A 14972-nucleotide genomic window follows, 5' to 3' on the forward strand; every position below is an offset into this window, starting at 1 on the left:
CCCCCCCTTTTTTTTTTTTTTTTTTTTAAATTTGAAATTCTTAATTCTTCTGATTTTCAGGAGTGAAACTCACAAGAATGTTATTAAATCAGAGCTATACATTTTAATCTGCAAACAGTGATTTAGCATTGGGATGTCTTTTTCACATTGTTTCAGTGAGCTTTCAATAAGACACATCACTGATTTTAGTGAGATCAGCAGCTGATGTTCAGTACCTTTTTTTTTCTCTCTTAAATTCTGAAGGACATATACAAAGAAACTCAGTGTAAACTTCTATTTTTGGAACTTAATTTTTCTTCTGCAATGCACAGCTGGGATCAAAAAAAATCAGTTAAAGTTGATGCACATGGACATTCTTAATTAACTATGTTACAGGATATTAGCTGTACGCACAATTGAACTATTGTAAAAACAGACGTTCTATCCAGAAACCTGTCTGCTAATGCACAACATTTGAGTACTTCAGTATGATCAAAAGCTAGGAAAGTCTTACAACTAAATATCCAAGATTAAAAATTCTCCAGAGAGTCCAGTATCTTGGAGTGTCTTAGCTTTGTTTTTTTTTTCCCGTGGATCACATATTTTGCATACTACTTTCTGCTTAGAGTATCATCTACATTTTTCCTGGTTTTGCCCTAGAATATCATTATATGTTGGAAATATGACTCAGACTAAAAAACTTTTGCAATTCAAAGAAAAGAAAATTCCTTAACTAGTCTATCACAATGTTGATGATGCAGTTGACATAGTAACTAGGCTGAACAGTAATCACCATTAACAAAGTTATACGTTTTATTTTCCCATTTAGTGCAACTTAACAGGCCACTAGCTGTAGAATTTACTGCATGCTGCAGTAACCAGAACGATGTAAAGATGTATAGAAAAATATGATATTCAATAGGAAAAATACTTGTTTTTCACTACCACAGCTATCAGAAAAGAAAGCAGATAAGTTGCCATACCAACCATAATATAGTTATTCATAAAGAATCATTCTGTTGCTGTGCAGCCATATAGTGAATTACTCTCCACAGTTTTGTAAAAGCAGTATTACAGCAACACTCCAGTAGGCCAACCTTCTGGTTTCCTTACGTTCATCAGCATTTGCAATAGAGTTTCAAAATAAAGCCCACACATATTTTTCTTACAAAATGGACCCAGGTGAATTATTGTAACATTGCAGTAACTGAATTGCAGGTCACCTGTAGGCTTAATTAAAAATACAAAATGTGTAGCGAAAATACTAGCCATGACACAGAGACCTTTGAAATAAATAACAGCTTTTATTCAAAATTCGGTGGACTTTTGCATTAATTCTGTTGTTTATGAAATTAAAAGCTATAGTTAAGTGCACCTGCTTAAGTCCTTCAATCACTTCATTATTTATGATCCTAGATATATGCTGAGGAGTATGTTCCAAAGACAATTGTACCTAGTGTGAAGGCTTCTGATTTCCATAGTTTTTTCCTTAAATAAAAATAGAAGCAAAATTTCATTGTTTTTTCTTATAAATTTAGTAGTGAGAAATTGCAATTTGCTAACTCAGATTAGAATCTGAATTCTAATACTAAAATATCAGTTGGAAAATAGCTATATTTAAAGATCTAAAAAGAAAAGCAGGATAAAGACCTTCAGGTGCTGTTGAACTGTTAAGAAGTCAGAAGGTGACTGAATAGAATTGAAATGTGACTTTCTGCTTCTTGTTTTACAGTTTGTCTGTCTTCTGTCTAGGCATATAGAGACTGCAAATTCAAATTACTTTAGAAAGATAATCACATTAATATACAGCTCTGCCAAAGCCAGGATCTTCTGCGTTGTACCACTCACTGGGTCCTTCAAAATACCTTTCTACTTATTACGCGTAAAAATTGCATAGGGAAATTACCATCTGATTTAGGTCCTTTGGAAGGTGTCTGCATTTGCATGGGAGAATAATCAGCTGCAGTGCAAAATGACTCAACGTAATCTCTCCATCACTGTGTTTCCTGTGATTTCAGAGATCATTTTTACCTCCTTCTAGAGATATTTATATGGGCATTGTTTTGTGGAGGTAATGGAAAGAGGTGTTTGTGTTGTTCCTGAGTCTGGGGTCTTCAGGCTATGGACAGTGGGTACCATGCACCTGGAGATCTTCCTGGGGCAAGCAGATGGCCAGAGTGCTTCCCTATCTCAAACAACAGCTCAGCAGGCTGTGCAGCATCATCCCCAGGACATATCTGGAAAAGTACTATCACCTAGTTGGACTAGTAACAAAAAAAAGAGTGAAAGTGGACAATGCATCTTTTTCCATCTGTCAAAGTCTGAAGGTGCATTCACCTGTTTACACAGCCTGTTTCTTAATAATTTGACTTTATTGTTTGGCCTGCAGAGCACTTACAAAGAAAAACAAACACTTCTTCCATTTTGTTTTGGCTGCACTCAAGGTGCTCTTACTTTGTTGCCAAGTATGTAATTTGTGTATGTGTGTGCATGTGGATTATAACTTACTGTAGGATCTTTGCCAGCCATTTTGCACTCTTCAACTTTGTTTGCTGATGCTGGCCAGAAAATCTGTAAGGAAATAAGTTATCTTTTTAGTAACATATTTACTATATAGTTTAAACAAAACACTTCACTTCCTAAGTTATACTCATAAGTTAATATTTTGGTATCTTTTACCCCTCGATTATAAGTAAAAAAATTCATTGATAAATGAAAACAACTTTCTGTCTTAGATGCAGTAAACAAAATAAAGATCCATGTTTTTGGCTGGTATAAATTAGTTTTATTAAATAATTTTAAGAAAAGATAATTTATTTAAACATCTTTCTTCTAAATAAGAGATTTTTTTGTCATTGTCTAAATTACTGTCTGTCTTTACCTTTTTGTTTCTACTGAATCTCTAGCTAGAAACCAGAAGATTAAAATATTGAAAGAAGGGTTCTTGTAAAAATTTTTTGGTTTTAACAGTAAAAGGTTGGAATATCTTATGGTAAAACCTGCTTAAAATCTTAAGATTTCAGGCTGATTTCTTGATTTCTTTCCAAGATATCTTGCAGTACAGCTAGTTTACTGACAAACAAACACCTCAATGTCTGAATGTTTATCTGATCTATACTCAAAACTGTAAGTTATTGAGCTTCTTCCATTATTTATTTTGATTTTGAAATAGAAAAGACATCCATTAGAAATCTCTCCCTAGAAGTTTAGTAGGTGACAGACCCTGATAACATATAGCCTCAAGATAACATAAATAATAGCATTAAAAGATCTCTGTGTATACATATACACATATATGCAGAGAGTTGTAGGTATGTATACATATGTATATAGGGTTTCTATAGAGGCATAAGAATAGCAAATAAATAAACATACAAAAGAATGTGCGGAATTGCAGATTAATTCTGAGCCTCATTTTCTGGCAGTGATCACATTCACTGCCAGAAAATTTTGTGTGCTTTTGCTTTCGGTTGATTTTTTTAAAAATTCTAGTTTTTCCAGGCCTAAATAGACTGTTGAGATGCCTCACTGCTTTATATTGCAGAATATATTTCATGCAGCAAAGGCCTTCCTATCTAACCGAACTCTGTGCAGAATTAAAACTGACCTGCTCAGGGAAGGCTGGAGCGTGCCAGACAAGCTCCCAGAGCAAGCTCCCAGACAAGGGCGGCTGGATCACGGGTGAGATGGGAATTAGTAAAAAGGTCACACAAGCTATTTCAGCTCAGAGTAGGCGACCTCTTTTCAGAGGAAGATTTCTGTACCATTAGGAGAAGGAAGGACGTGTTCACGCCGTCACACGAGAGGCATTTGATTTCAATGTGTAAGTTAGAGTTAGCCTCCCCGGACTCCCTGCACAATCAATTCAGGTAGACAGGCATGTCCAGAGGGTGATTCAGAGAAAAGCCTAATTTAACCGTGCTTAATCACCCTCCAGTGGGGCCTCTCTCTCTCTCCTGACACATTAAAAGCCTTGCCTCTTAAGGAAGCCACTTAACTTCACTGCTGCAAGCTGGATATCTCTGCCCCTCAGTACTCTTGAGGTACAGTAATAAAGTCCATAGATTAAAGGATCAGATGAATTTGGTAGAACAAGGCTTTTATGGTACTCTTTAAGGTAGTGTTGTGGCTGTGATAATCTGAAGAGATAAGCAAGGCAAAGTCTGTAGAGAAGTAATATCTCAACAGTCTGGCTTCTGGGCACACAAGTACTTCTGTAGACCACCTATTGTAAAAGCAGAGAAGCTGGATTTGAACTGGGACTGGAGATAAGAGAGAAATCTGTGGAAGTGCTTTAAACATGTTACAATTTGATTATTTTCATATACAGGCTGCCTACTAAAATTTGAGGAGGTTGGAAACAGAGAGTCCTTATAAAATGGCATCCTGATAAAGCCAGAAAAGAGGTGACGTCAAGAGGGAGATGTGGGTCACAGTGTCCAAAAAAACACAGATAAGAGGTATCTCAGATACCCAACTGAAGGGCAAGGGCTGACACAGACATAACAAAAGATTGGAAAATAGTTCAGAGATTAGTCTTCAGAGTAAAAACCAAAAATATATAGGCCTGGAAAGGATAGGATGTATCTTATTCTTCCTTACAGGCTTCTCTTAAAACTGTATCTCTGAATTATCTTAAATCTTGGAGAAAAACGGAAACCATCAACCCATACAAAATTTCCTTATGAGGGCAAGCCATGCCCCCATGTCACTTCAAAAGGAGTAAACAGGTCAGTTTCTAAACAGTGTGTGAGGAGCAGCCATGCTGATAGCTTGTTCATCTTGCTTTACACATAAAACAAGGAATAACAATTCAATAAAGTGAGGGCCTGGACTTTTGCCTGCTGCAAAATAATTAAATATACATTTTCTGTCTACAAAGAAAAGCATGTAGTAAAGCAACCTTGGATTCTCAAAATATATCTTGAACTTACACTGAGAGGGTCTTGGCTTATATTATTAATATTCAAAGACAGAATATGATCTTTGCTGCCCACGTAGATCCGATCCTGATCTTCATCCATGAATAATATCCTGTAATCCAGGGGACTGTGGGATATTCTGTGATATTCGGAGGTCTTAGTTTCCTGCAGCTCTGAAAATAGTAAAGACAAGAAGTTACTAAAGCAGTTCAGTTGCCGTTCTCGCTTCACAACTGAATTTCTTTCTAAATAAAAGCATCTTTGAACACAAGTGGGGTCAATAAGAGAAGAAAAATGCTTATCAGACACTTGGTAATAATGCAGTGTTTAAATTAAAACAAGTTTTCCTTCCCCAGTTTGAATGCAGTTCTTTTGTACATTAAGTAGCTAGACATATCATAAAAATCAGGCACTGCTGTTATTCATTCACCTAATCAATTCTTACTTTAATGGATATGATTATTTACAGCTTTGGCTTTTAAGGAAGATCATATGTTAAGTTAATCAATGTGTTTGATATATTTTGAAGTTTATGACAGCAGAAAACCCACAAGATCAATCAAAACTACGTAAGAACAGTTCACTTTATTTTCCTAATCGGGTGCTTCACTGAGTAGGTTTTATTATTATTATTATTATTTTAGTTCTTCAGTACCATGCGAGGCTGAATTGAAAGGAAAAAGAAGTATTCATTCTAGCCTAAATGTGTCCATTTATTCAACTTCTTGTTTACGGGATTTGGACTAAACTACCAGAACTGTAAAACTAGCTCTATTTTTCCACGTAAAACTTTCTTCAATGAAGTGAAAAACATCCTTTTATGTCAGTAGTGCAGGATCAGGCCTGTTACAGGATTAGCACAAATATCTGCAATATAAGTATTACTTGCTGCCCTTGAGAAAGCTCGTCCTTCCTGTCTCTGCTTGGCCAATATGCTTTGGCCCCCACTCAGATTATTTTTTCAGTATTATTTTCAGTAATTACAGAAGGGATATTTCTCAAGAACAGTGAATGGGAAAATAAAACTTTTATAATCAATTTGTCCTTATTCAAATATTTAACATATAATTATGCTTTCTTTCCTCATGAGCATTATTATTGGATTGTGTTCCCTGTGACTCTAAAAGGGTGGCAAATACATAGTACATAGGAATATTAAGCCCTTCTATAATTCTTATTCATAAATCTGAGAACTGAGTCCACATCCCTTTGCAAATTTTTTGTCTAGGATGACATGGCTTGTCACTGTCACTAAAGCCTAGTTTTTTCTAACAGCAAAGTTTTCACTCATTAGTTCCCTATAGAAAACTGTAAATGTCTTATCCAAAACTAGTCATCTAAGACTTTTCAACTGATAGATTAACATGGGCTAATGATATTTTGGAAAACAAAACTCTCAAACCAAAAATATTTCAGGATATGTGCTCTGTTAAAATAAAAAAAAAATTCCTCAAGTATGCATTTTCTGTAAAACACTTTTTTTTTTTTTCTTTGAAAATTACTTTGAGAGCAATTTTTGACAAGCTGTAGACAACATACAGGCAAAGGCTGCAGTCCTGTGGCTTAAACCTGTCTACTAGAGATCTAATGACTGAAAGAACATTTATCAGAATATGATTTGCATTGATAAACATGATACATAACTCCAGTTAATTTTTATCATGATTTTAAAATAATTTCATTGGTGGATGAAAAATATCTTCAGTTACTGAAAGATACAATATTTTGATTCACTTAGTCATGTGACAGGAGCTAAAGGTTGACTACATGCATTTATTTATGGTAATATTAAAAAAACCTTAAATAATATTTCATATGTTCCTCAGCAAAAGATAAATATACAACGAAGATTTACAGTCTGCACCTAAAAGCTTAAACTGAAACAGAACTCATCAAATATACATGAAATTTTTACACATATCAATTATTTTACTTTATTTAAAAAAATTCTCCCTGTAAGTTTTTAGGTAGGATTTTCAATGACACCAGCACAGTGCCCTTAAAATGCAGTCCCTTTGCCCTCTCTGAAATTCTCAGACTGACCTTTTATAACAAGCCTGAGAAGTGAGTGTTCATCCCTTTTCCTGGGGGCCTCATTAAGTTTATTGTAATATTTGGCAGCTGTAAGGTGAAACTGAACCTTCTCCTACCATACATTTGATAAACTAGGAAAGCACATATAAACTGGGAGAGGCAGCAGTTGCCTGCACAACACCGGGTAAATGTGAGCTCTGTGATTGCACAATATAATGCCCCTCCTTATTGCTTCAGGGACTGACAATGATTGACAACAAATAAATCATGACTGACATAAAAGACGATCAAATCATGATGACTGTGTTTAAGCAAGAGACGAAAATAGCGACAGATACTTGATTTCCACAACTTTCTTTTATTAAAATCCATTATTTTCCAGGATTTGTAACCTTTTTGCAACAGTATTATTATTTCTAAAGCACCTGGAGGGAAATCTGCCTCCTTCAGGCTGCTGCTGAGGAGAATACCTTATGACATGTCACTATACTACAGAAACTCAACACCATTCATGAGAGGAAGGAAAGCCCTGAAACAAAATACTCGCATACAGATTATTAGTTTTATTTCTTTCAGTGCTGAAGCTTACAGTTTATTAGCCTCGTAGGGCTCCTCAAGCAAGTGGGAAGGGAATTTGTAACTGATCAAATTTTCATTTAGCAAAATTTACTGTGCAACCATCCAAGAAAATTTGATTTTTTAAAGATTTACTACCTGTGTGTTGTTACATGGAAAGAATGGTGGCTGGAAAGATGTTGTAAGATCTTCCACATTCTTTTTTCACCTCCAAAAGTTTTTGTAAAAAATGATGTAAACATTTACTGATCTTCAAACCAGATTTTGTTCTATGCTATGGGGATTGAACCAACATTTCAAGGCAATAAGCCCTGTATGGAGAATGATGTTGTGGACAGCTCTCTATGAATATTAACAATTTTGTTTGACAATGAAACAAAATATTATAATATATTCCATATGCAAATAACTGACATCCTTAATGATACAATAATAATCTTTGTTCATACTTTTTTCATCAGTCAGTGAATTTAGTTTTGGCTTTCCTGAATGATAAAGCCCATACCAACTTCATCCCTAGTTTTAGAAATGTGACTTTAGAGGACAGGTTATATACAGCTTTTCTCCCTTTTAATGAAAAACAAAAGCTTCAATGAAGTCTCTCCCAAAAACTGTTGCTATTATTATTTGAACTGCACACTTTGGAGATCCCAACGACTGGGAGTTTTCTCCGTACACAGTGCACAGTTTACTGGCAATTAGACAGTTTAACACCTACTCTACTAGAAGCTGGATCCTTTTAATCCACCATAAAAAAAAAAAAAAAAGTTAATGCAAGCATTATTCTTAAAAAAGTTGTGTATTCACAGGAGAAACAACAAAATATGTGTGTAGTATCTAATATTAACATCACAAAAACCTTATAACACTCACTGTGTTGACCAGAACAAAACAAATTACAGCTACTAGAGACTGGAAATCCAGTGGAGATATCTCAAACAGCCTGTTATACCCAGATTGTCCAACCTGCGTAAGAGTATATGAGCTAGATCCATTTATCAGGTAGTCTTCTGAACATCTTATTTAATCACTCAACATCAATCTTTCATCACTCCTTAAGTCAAATTCACTGGTGTCACAATGCTGAAAACACAGCCTGACTTTCCTAACATAAGGAATATAATCCCTAATATGTAAAATAAGACCCTAACATAAGTGACTTCCTTGGTAGACATTTTATACTGATATGAATGTTTGATGCGTGTTCCTGAAACTAATACAATTTTTAGTAGGACCTTCCCAAAATAAGCTTATTTCCTATTTGAAGACCTACATAACCGCTTGTTACTGAAAAGTTCAATAAAATCAAGAAATATCTTTACTTTGCAGAATTTGGTAAGCTACAGTCATGGTATGCAAGCATGCCCAGCTCAAGTTCAAAGAACTGAGTTTATCCACTGATAAGCTGTGGATAAACCACGATACGTGAGAGAGTGCACGCAGTTGTCTCTGCTCTATAGCATCCCCGGGCTTCCAGCCTGGCAGGGCTTCTTTGAGCAAATCTAGGATGCTTTATCAAGCTTTTTATTTTGGATCCCCTGTGGTAAAGTACAAGAAATAATATGTTTTACTTTTCCTTCCTGCTGGCGTAAGGATTCAGTCTCAGAAGGTTGTTTATGAGGACGTTCAGAGTAGAAACAGAGATTTCGTGTATGTGCCTCAAAAAAAGCAGGATGTAAGGGATAACAATCCAGTTTCACATGCAGCATCATGGTGAAAGGGACAAACATAGCTTTCCAGAAAGATGGGCTCCATCTCCTCAGGGAACCTCTGCTGCCCAAATTGGAATGGATTTTATGTAGCCTTAGTGATTTGGAAGTTAGCAATACAATGCTGGTTTATTTTCTTCCCCCATGGGATATGGGGTGGACCAATGAAAGCTCTTGTGTACATCTCGCAGTACACTTGACAACGATAGCTTATAGTTAAGGAGGCTGCAAGACTCTCTTACGCCTCATTCAGCTTTCAGTTTGTGCAACAAGTATGGCAGCCCATGACAAGTGTGAAACTGCAATGTAAAATCTCACTTTCTATTTCCTATAAATAAATATCTAAGTAGAATGATGTTTATATATATATAAACATATATATTTGTATATATACATTTATGATGGTTATATACTTTAAAAATGTGAGTGGAATCAGAGGTATATGCAAAGTTACAAAAAAATCATTACAAAAAATGCTCCATCCAGAAGAAAAGCTCTTTTTTTAATTTAGTTTACATCTTTTTCTTTCTACTTTGTATTGATTAACTTATCTGGTTTGTATCTTATTAGTAGAAATCACTGGGGAAAAAAATCTAGTTAAAAGGTATCACATTTCATATGAAACTAATAATTTTAACTATTGTTTTCTTGGCCTCATTTCTGATTTTTTAGTGTAAAGACATGGATGAAATAAATGTATTATTTTCATATTTTACATAGTACCTGTGGAAAAAGTATGCTATTTATAATACTGTTTTTCAACTCTGTGGGGATACAGTGTGACTATTTCTTTAATTTTATGCATGGGAAGAGAACAAGGGAAGTCTCAATATTTCCTTTCAAAACCCCAGAACAAGTCACCTTTGCACTGTTGATATTCCTTTTCTTTGAAGAAATCTGTATTGATTCTTTCTACTTAAGGGGGTGAGATAACCGAGCTGTTAAACCATTTTGCCACTGCTCATGCAGTGTTCAAACTAAAACCCAGCCCTCAGCCAGCTCTCAAGAGAAGCTGATTAAGAACGGGTATGCAGTCGCTCAGCCAAAAAGCCATAAGCAGCCAGATGTGCTACCAGTCAGTCCCTTGTGTGCCTTAACCACACGGGGCCCAAAAAGCTGAAGTGGACCTTTGACCTTTTCTTTATCTCTTTATCTCTCCTTCACGCATGAGAAGTCCTAGCACTTTTTAAAATGCTGTTAGAATGAAATTTGGCTTTTTGTATAAGAAGGTAATAGGTTTATAAGGACTGGAAATCACAGATGTGCACACTTGGTAGCTTCTGAATCTGTCTGAAAGGTTTTTAATTACATTTTTATTAAAAAAAAAAGCATGAGGGGGTGAAAATAGATATACAAATGCTCATAAAATCACAGGCTAAGTAATTAACAAGATCATTTGGAGGACAGGGAAGAAGGGAATTCATACAGTATAGGCTGAAACAGGAGCCCTCTTTGCCCAGAGCTAAAATGTATAATTTGCTAGAAGGAACCTTAATTATTGTATTTGGAATAAGAGTAAATAGCATGATGTCAACAATATCTAAATATGATCTTGTTTAAATATACACCGCGAATACTTGTTGCTATATTTGCTAAATGTATTGAAAATTGTATTTAAACATTACTGGATTGAGATAGTTCAGTCTTTTATAAATATAAATAATAGCACCAAGGTGAAGTCTTTGGAGAATCAGGCCCAGAGGTAGCTCTAGCATGTCTAAAGAACAATCTGTCACCTTGAGCAGCTCAACATACACACTAGGAGCAGTAAAACACTCAATAGCCCTTTGTGAAGGGGACCATGTGTTGATAGGAAAAGACATACCAGTTAATAGTTGACCTTAAGCAGAGCATTCACATATGTCAGTAGATTAGTCTTTTTTTTTTTTTTTTTTTTTTTTACAGTTCACAAGACACACAGAAGTCCTGAAATTCTGGTAAATTACAGACTTTAAGAAGATCACAATGGCTTTCGCTCTTGGAGCTTTTTAAAAGTTGTACTGGAAGGGGAATCACTCATGAGAGAGTGCTGTTTTATTAAAACTATCAAAAACTATCAGAGAATTTTTCACCTGTGATTTGATACTTGAAGAATGAGGAAGGAGGGGCAGATCCACTGAGGTGTGGGCAGCTGCCAGTTTTGTGCAGAAGAAATGTGCTTTCTAAGCAAAGGCAAACACACGACAAGAGAAAGTCACTTGTGTGTGGCAAAATGTATTTACATGGCTCTGTGGCACATTCATCAACCCAATGTACCTTACAAGCTTAAGTGCAATTTTATTGAAGCTTTACGTTATGAAGAACAGACACTATTAAAATGCAGAAAATGCAGATTTTTTTTTTTACTTACACAGATATTGTCATGATGAAATCATACTACATTCCACAACAGAAGCCCCATTCCAAAAGAAAGAGGAAAAATATGTCAACTTTTTCCAAACTGCAGTTACACAGCTATTCCAAGTCTTGCCAAATATTCCAGTATTGAGACTCCTTCATTGAGAATTATGTAAGACCACCCACACCCTCCAGCCAGCGCCAGTCTCGCTAGGCTGTAGACACTTCTAGGCATAATTTTAAGATTATTCCTTCACTTATGTCACTGTAGACCTGGAATAACTCCTCTGAAGTCTGTAAAGGTATTTAAATAAAAACATTGAAAAGTGGGCTTCTTATTTTTAATAAGTAGTATGCAGTTATAATTTTACCAGTCATCAACTTTATCCCTTTATATAATTGCAATTTCTGGGTTTTATTTTGGAAGATGTCAGAAATACTGTCACTCTACAGAACCTTCCAGGAGGTTTCTGATTTTTCTAGTATTACTTTGCTCATTTCTGCCCATTATTAACCTGACCATGTCTCAAAGCCAAACATACAACTTTGGCAACCATGGAGAGTCGTAAAGACAGGCCAACTGAGTTTAAGATAACGGCAGCTGAGTTAGCCACGTCAGATGGGAGCCAGTCTCCTCCATGTCTTGTGTATGAAGAGCTTGTGTATAACAGCTCTGCGGTGTACAAACTGCTCTCCAAGAGTTGCAATCTTCATGCTTCAAAGTCTGCACAGTTACACAGAGTCTACCCTTCTGTTTCGTTCCAAAAGACATGGAGAGGGTCCTTGCCAATTCCCTAGGGCTGCACAAGCTCAACCTGTCTCACCCCTAGCCTGGTTGCACACAGTGGCTTTGCCATTGGCACTCGAGATGGTTTTGTTTTCCAGATGCAGGAGTAAGAAGCTTTTAGTTGCCAAGTATGACATTATTTTTGAGACGGAATAAGAAAAAAAGCCACACCCGCAGAGAAGTCAGACAAATTTCACATTATTTTACTTCTTCTGGGAGTAGTATATCTTTTCATTGCAATCTCTTGTGTTTTCTCTCTTTTTTCTAGTGGCCCAGCAATCACGTCATTGGGGGAATGGCTGTGCTTCCTCCTGCAATGCTCAGTCACACAAAGAAATGTTCCAAGTAGCTATCAGACTAACCGTCCAGCTGAAACCATGACTGTATGCAGACACCAAGACTCTCTGATCCAAATTTAAGGAAAGATATGAGAAATGGAAGAAAGTGAATTATTGTAATTGTCTGTCTGAACAATGAATTAAAACTGAAGTGAGTGCTATTCTCCAAGTCAGAACCAGGCAACAACATGAGACTTGTAAGCTGTTCTCCCAATTCATTCATCTCCATCCCACTTGCATCTAGTGGATTGAGCTCTGGGAGGAGAATGAGGTCTGAGTGGACTTCTCATTAGTTCTGCATCTCATTCAGGCTGTTATTTTTGTGATAAAAGTAAACCTTTTTTGGCTGAAGTTTGAGTATGTGGCTATTTACTCCCCACAAAGTGATGCAGTAGATGATGTCAGCTGGGATGTTTTTGAATATTGGGGAGGGAGAGAGAGGAGGGTTGAGAGTGTTACAGTACAGTTAGCTGAAATGGAGGTTTGTTTACTACTAGAATTGTCTTTCTCTGCAAGTTTAACTTTCAGTGTAAAAGTATTTTGCAGGTTTACTGAGGTAACCTGTAGACAGTGAAGGTGTAATTTGCCCTTTGCAAAAATGACAGAGACAGCCACTCCCCAAATGTGAAGCTTTGAGGTGTTAATAAATTTTTATTGATGTACCAACAACCTTGCCTCTTAACTGTAATGAAAAACTATCAAATGTTGCAAAACAATCAGCACCTTAAATAATGAAAGTAGGATAGTAGTCTATTAACTTTTCTGTCTGAAAAAGCTTTTCACATCAACTCACATGCGCAGTCTTTCTTTTTCTCTCTGAGTGTGTTGTCACTAAGCTGCAGAATTACTCTTGTTGCCAGAGCTAATAAAAACTCATTGAGAAAACACAGCTCAACCACTGAAACATTTCATTATGGCTTCTGTAATAAAGTAAGAACCCACTTCACTGTGGTGAGGCAGAGGAACCCTTTTCATTATATTCCTTTCTCTCCTTCAAAGAGCAACCTCCCCAGAGATTCAGTCAATCTCTTTGTATCTAGGGTTGGCATTACTGCCCCTGCTGCAGTAATCCTTGCCTTTATTGATGTTACCAACTTTAGCTGCTATTTCAGCCATGCCACTCTATCCACTGAAGTCCTTAAAACATATTGGTCCTTCTTTGGCAGTCACTTCTCACCACTACTCAGTATAAAAAAGGAAAACTTTGTATATGCAAGCTTGCTTACAGTTTCATTATTATTATTATTATCATTTTAATCAAATTAGGATTACCTATCAGGCAAAAATCAGTATAAAGAAATCAAGCTAAATTCCAAGTGCTTAGGTTTTATTCATTCCTTAGTAGAATAATGTAAAATTTACTCAGCTATGAGCTTAAGGAGGCTTGGAGGGAAGTATTTCACATGCAAAAGAACTTCATTAATAAATTCATTTCAGTGGACCAGTGAATTAAAAAGGTGGTATTTTTAGACACAGATGATTCTGAATACAGAGGGAGGCTCGTAAAAGAAGCCAAGTTGTCTACAACAAAAATAATCAAACAGGTACGTTGGATGGTGGATATCACATACAACTAATCAAACTACTGATTTGTTTTTTAGCATGTTTTCTTGTTCCTACCATTATAGTATGTCAGTCAATGCTATTCATATACCTGGAGTCTGTACAGTCTTGCCTGTATATCCAGAAATCATCTCTATATACCAAGCCTAGAAAGTTAGCAAGCTCTGCTTTACATCTGGGAAGGATAAAAGAAACACTTATTCTCGCTCCACTATGTGAGAAAACAAAGCAGCTGGAGGTCAACAAATGGCATCCCCCCTTCAGTGAACCTTCAGTGAACCCCTAGTCCAACATGATGCCAGCAGGGTCGTTATACTGGAGATAACGAACTTTACCAAAAGAGACAGCCACACTTGATTCCACAGTTCTTTCACAACCGTATTAATCCAAATCTCCTCTTGGTATTTTTACTTCCAGAATAAAAATAACAGAATAGCAAAATAATTCTCCACAATATTCTTTAATCCCTCTCCTATATTTCTTTGTTTTTCTGTATGGTTATATTACTCCTTGTAGCCTAATTTGGGCTCTTTGATTAAATCTGATTTTGCATCCAAGAGGCCACCCAGCTTTTGTATTGACAGGAAGCAAGCTGCTTTCTGGATGTGGGTGTTTGGGACGTCTCCTGAAGCCAAGGAAAGTTTGGTTTGTGAGAATAGCAAAGGTCAAGCCTATCCTTAAATGTTTTCCTGTTGTTTTTTTTCCCTTGAAATACATTTTTCTGGTA

General features: G+C 36.2%; 1 protein-coding gene across 2 annotated transcripts in view; it reads right to left on the reverse strand.

Annotated features, from left to right (window-relative positions):
- Positions 1-14972, reverse strand: part of SEMA3C (semaphorin 3C) — a 121866-nt gene that overhangs the window by 49578 nt on the left and 57316 nt on the right. For both annotated transcript variants that reach the window (XM_026868627.1, XM_026868628.1), the window contains 2 exons: positions 4914-5074; positions 2488-2550 (listed from right to left, as the gene is read on the reverse strand). In XM_026868627.1, coding sequence (XP_026724428.1) covers positions 2488-2550; positions 4914-5074 — 224 coding nt within the window. The remainder of the gene's footprint in view (positions 1-2487; positions 2551-4913; positions 5075-14972) is intronic.

Source organism: Athene cunicularia, assembly GCF_003259725.1.
Source record: "Athene cunicularia isolate RWA chromosome 1 unlocalized genomic scaffold, athCun1 chr1_part2, whole genome shotgun sequence".
Lineage (NCBI taxonomy): Eukaryota > Metazoa > Chordata > Aves > Strigiformes > Strigidae > Athene > Athene cunicularia.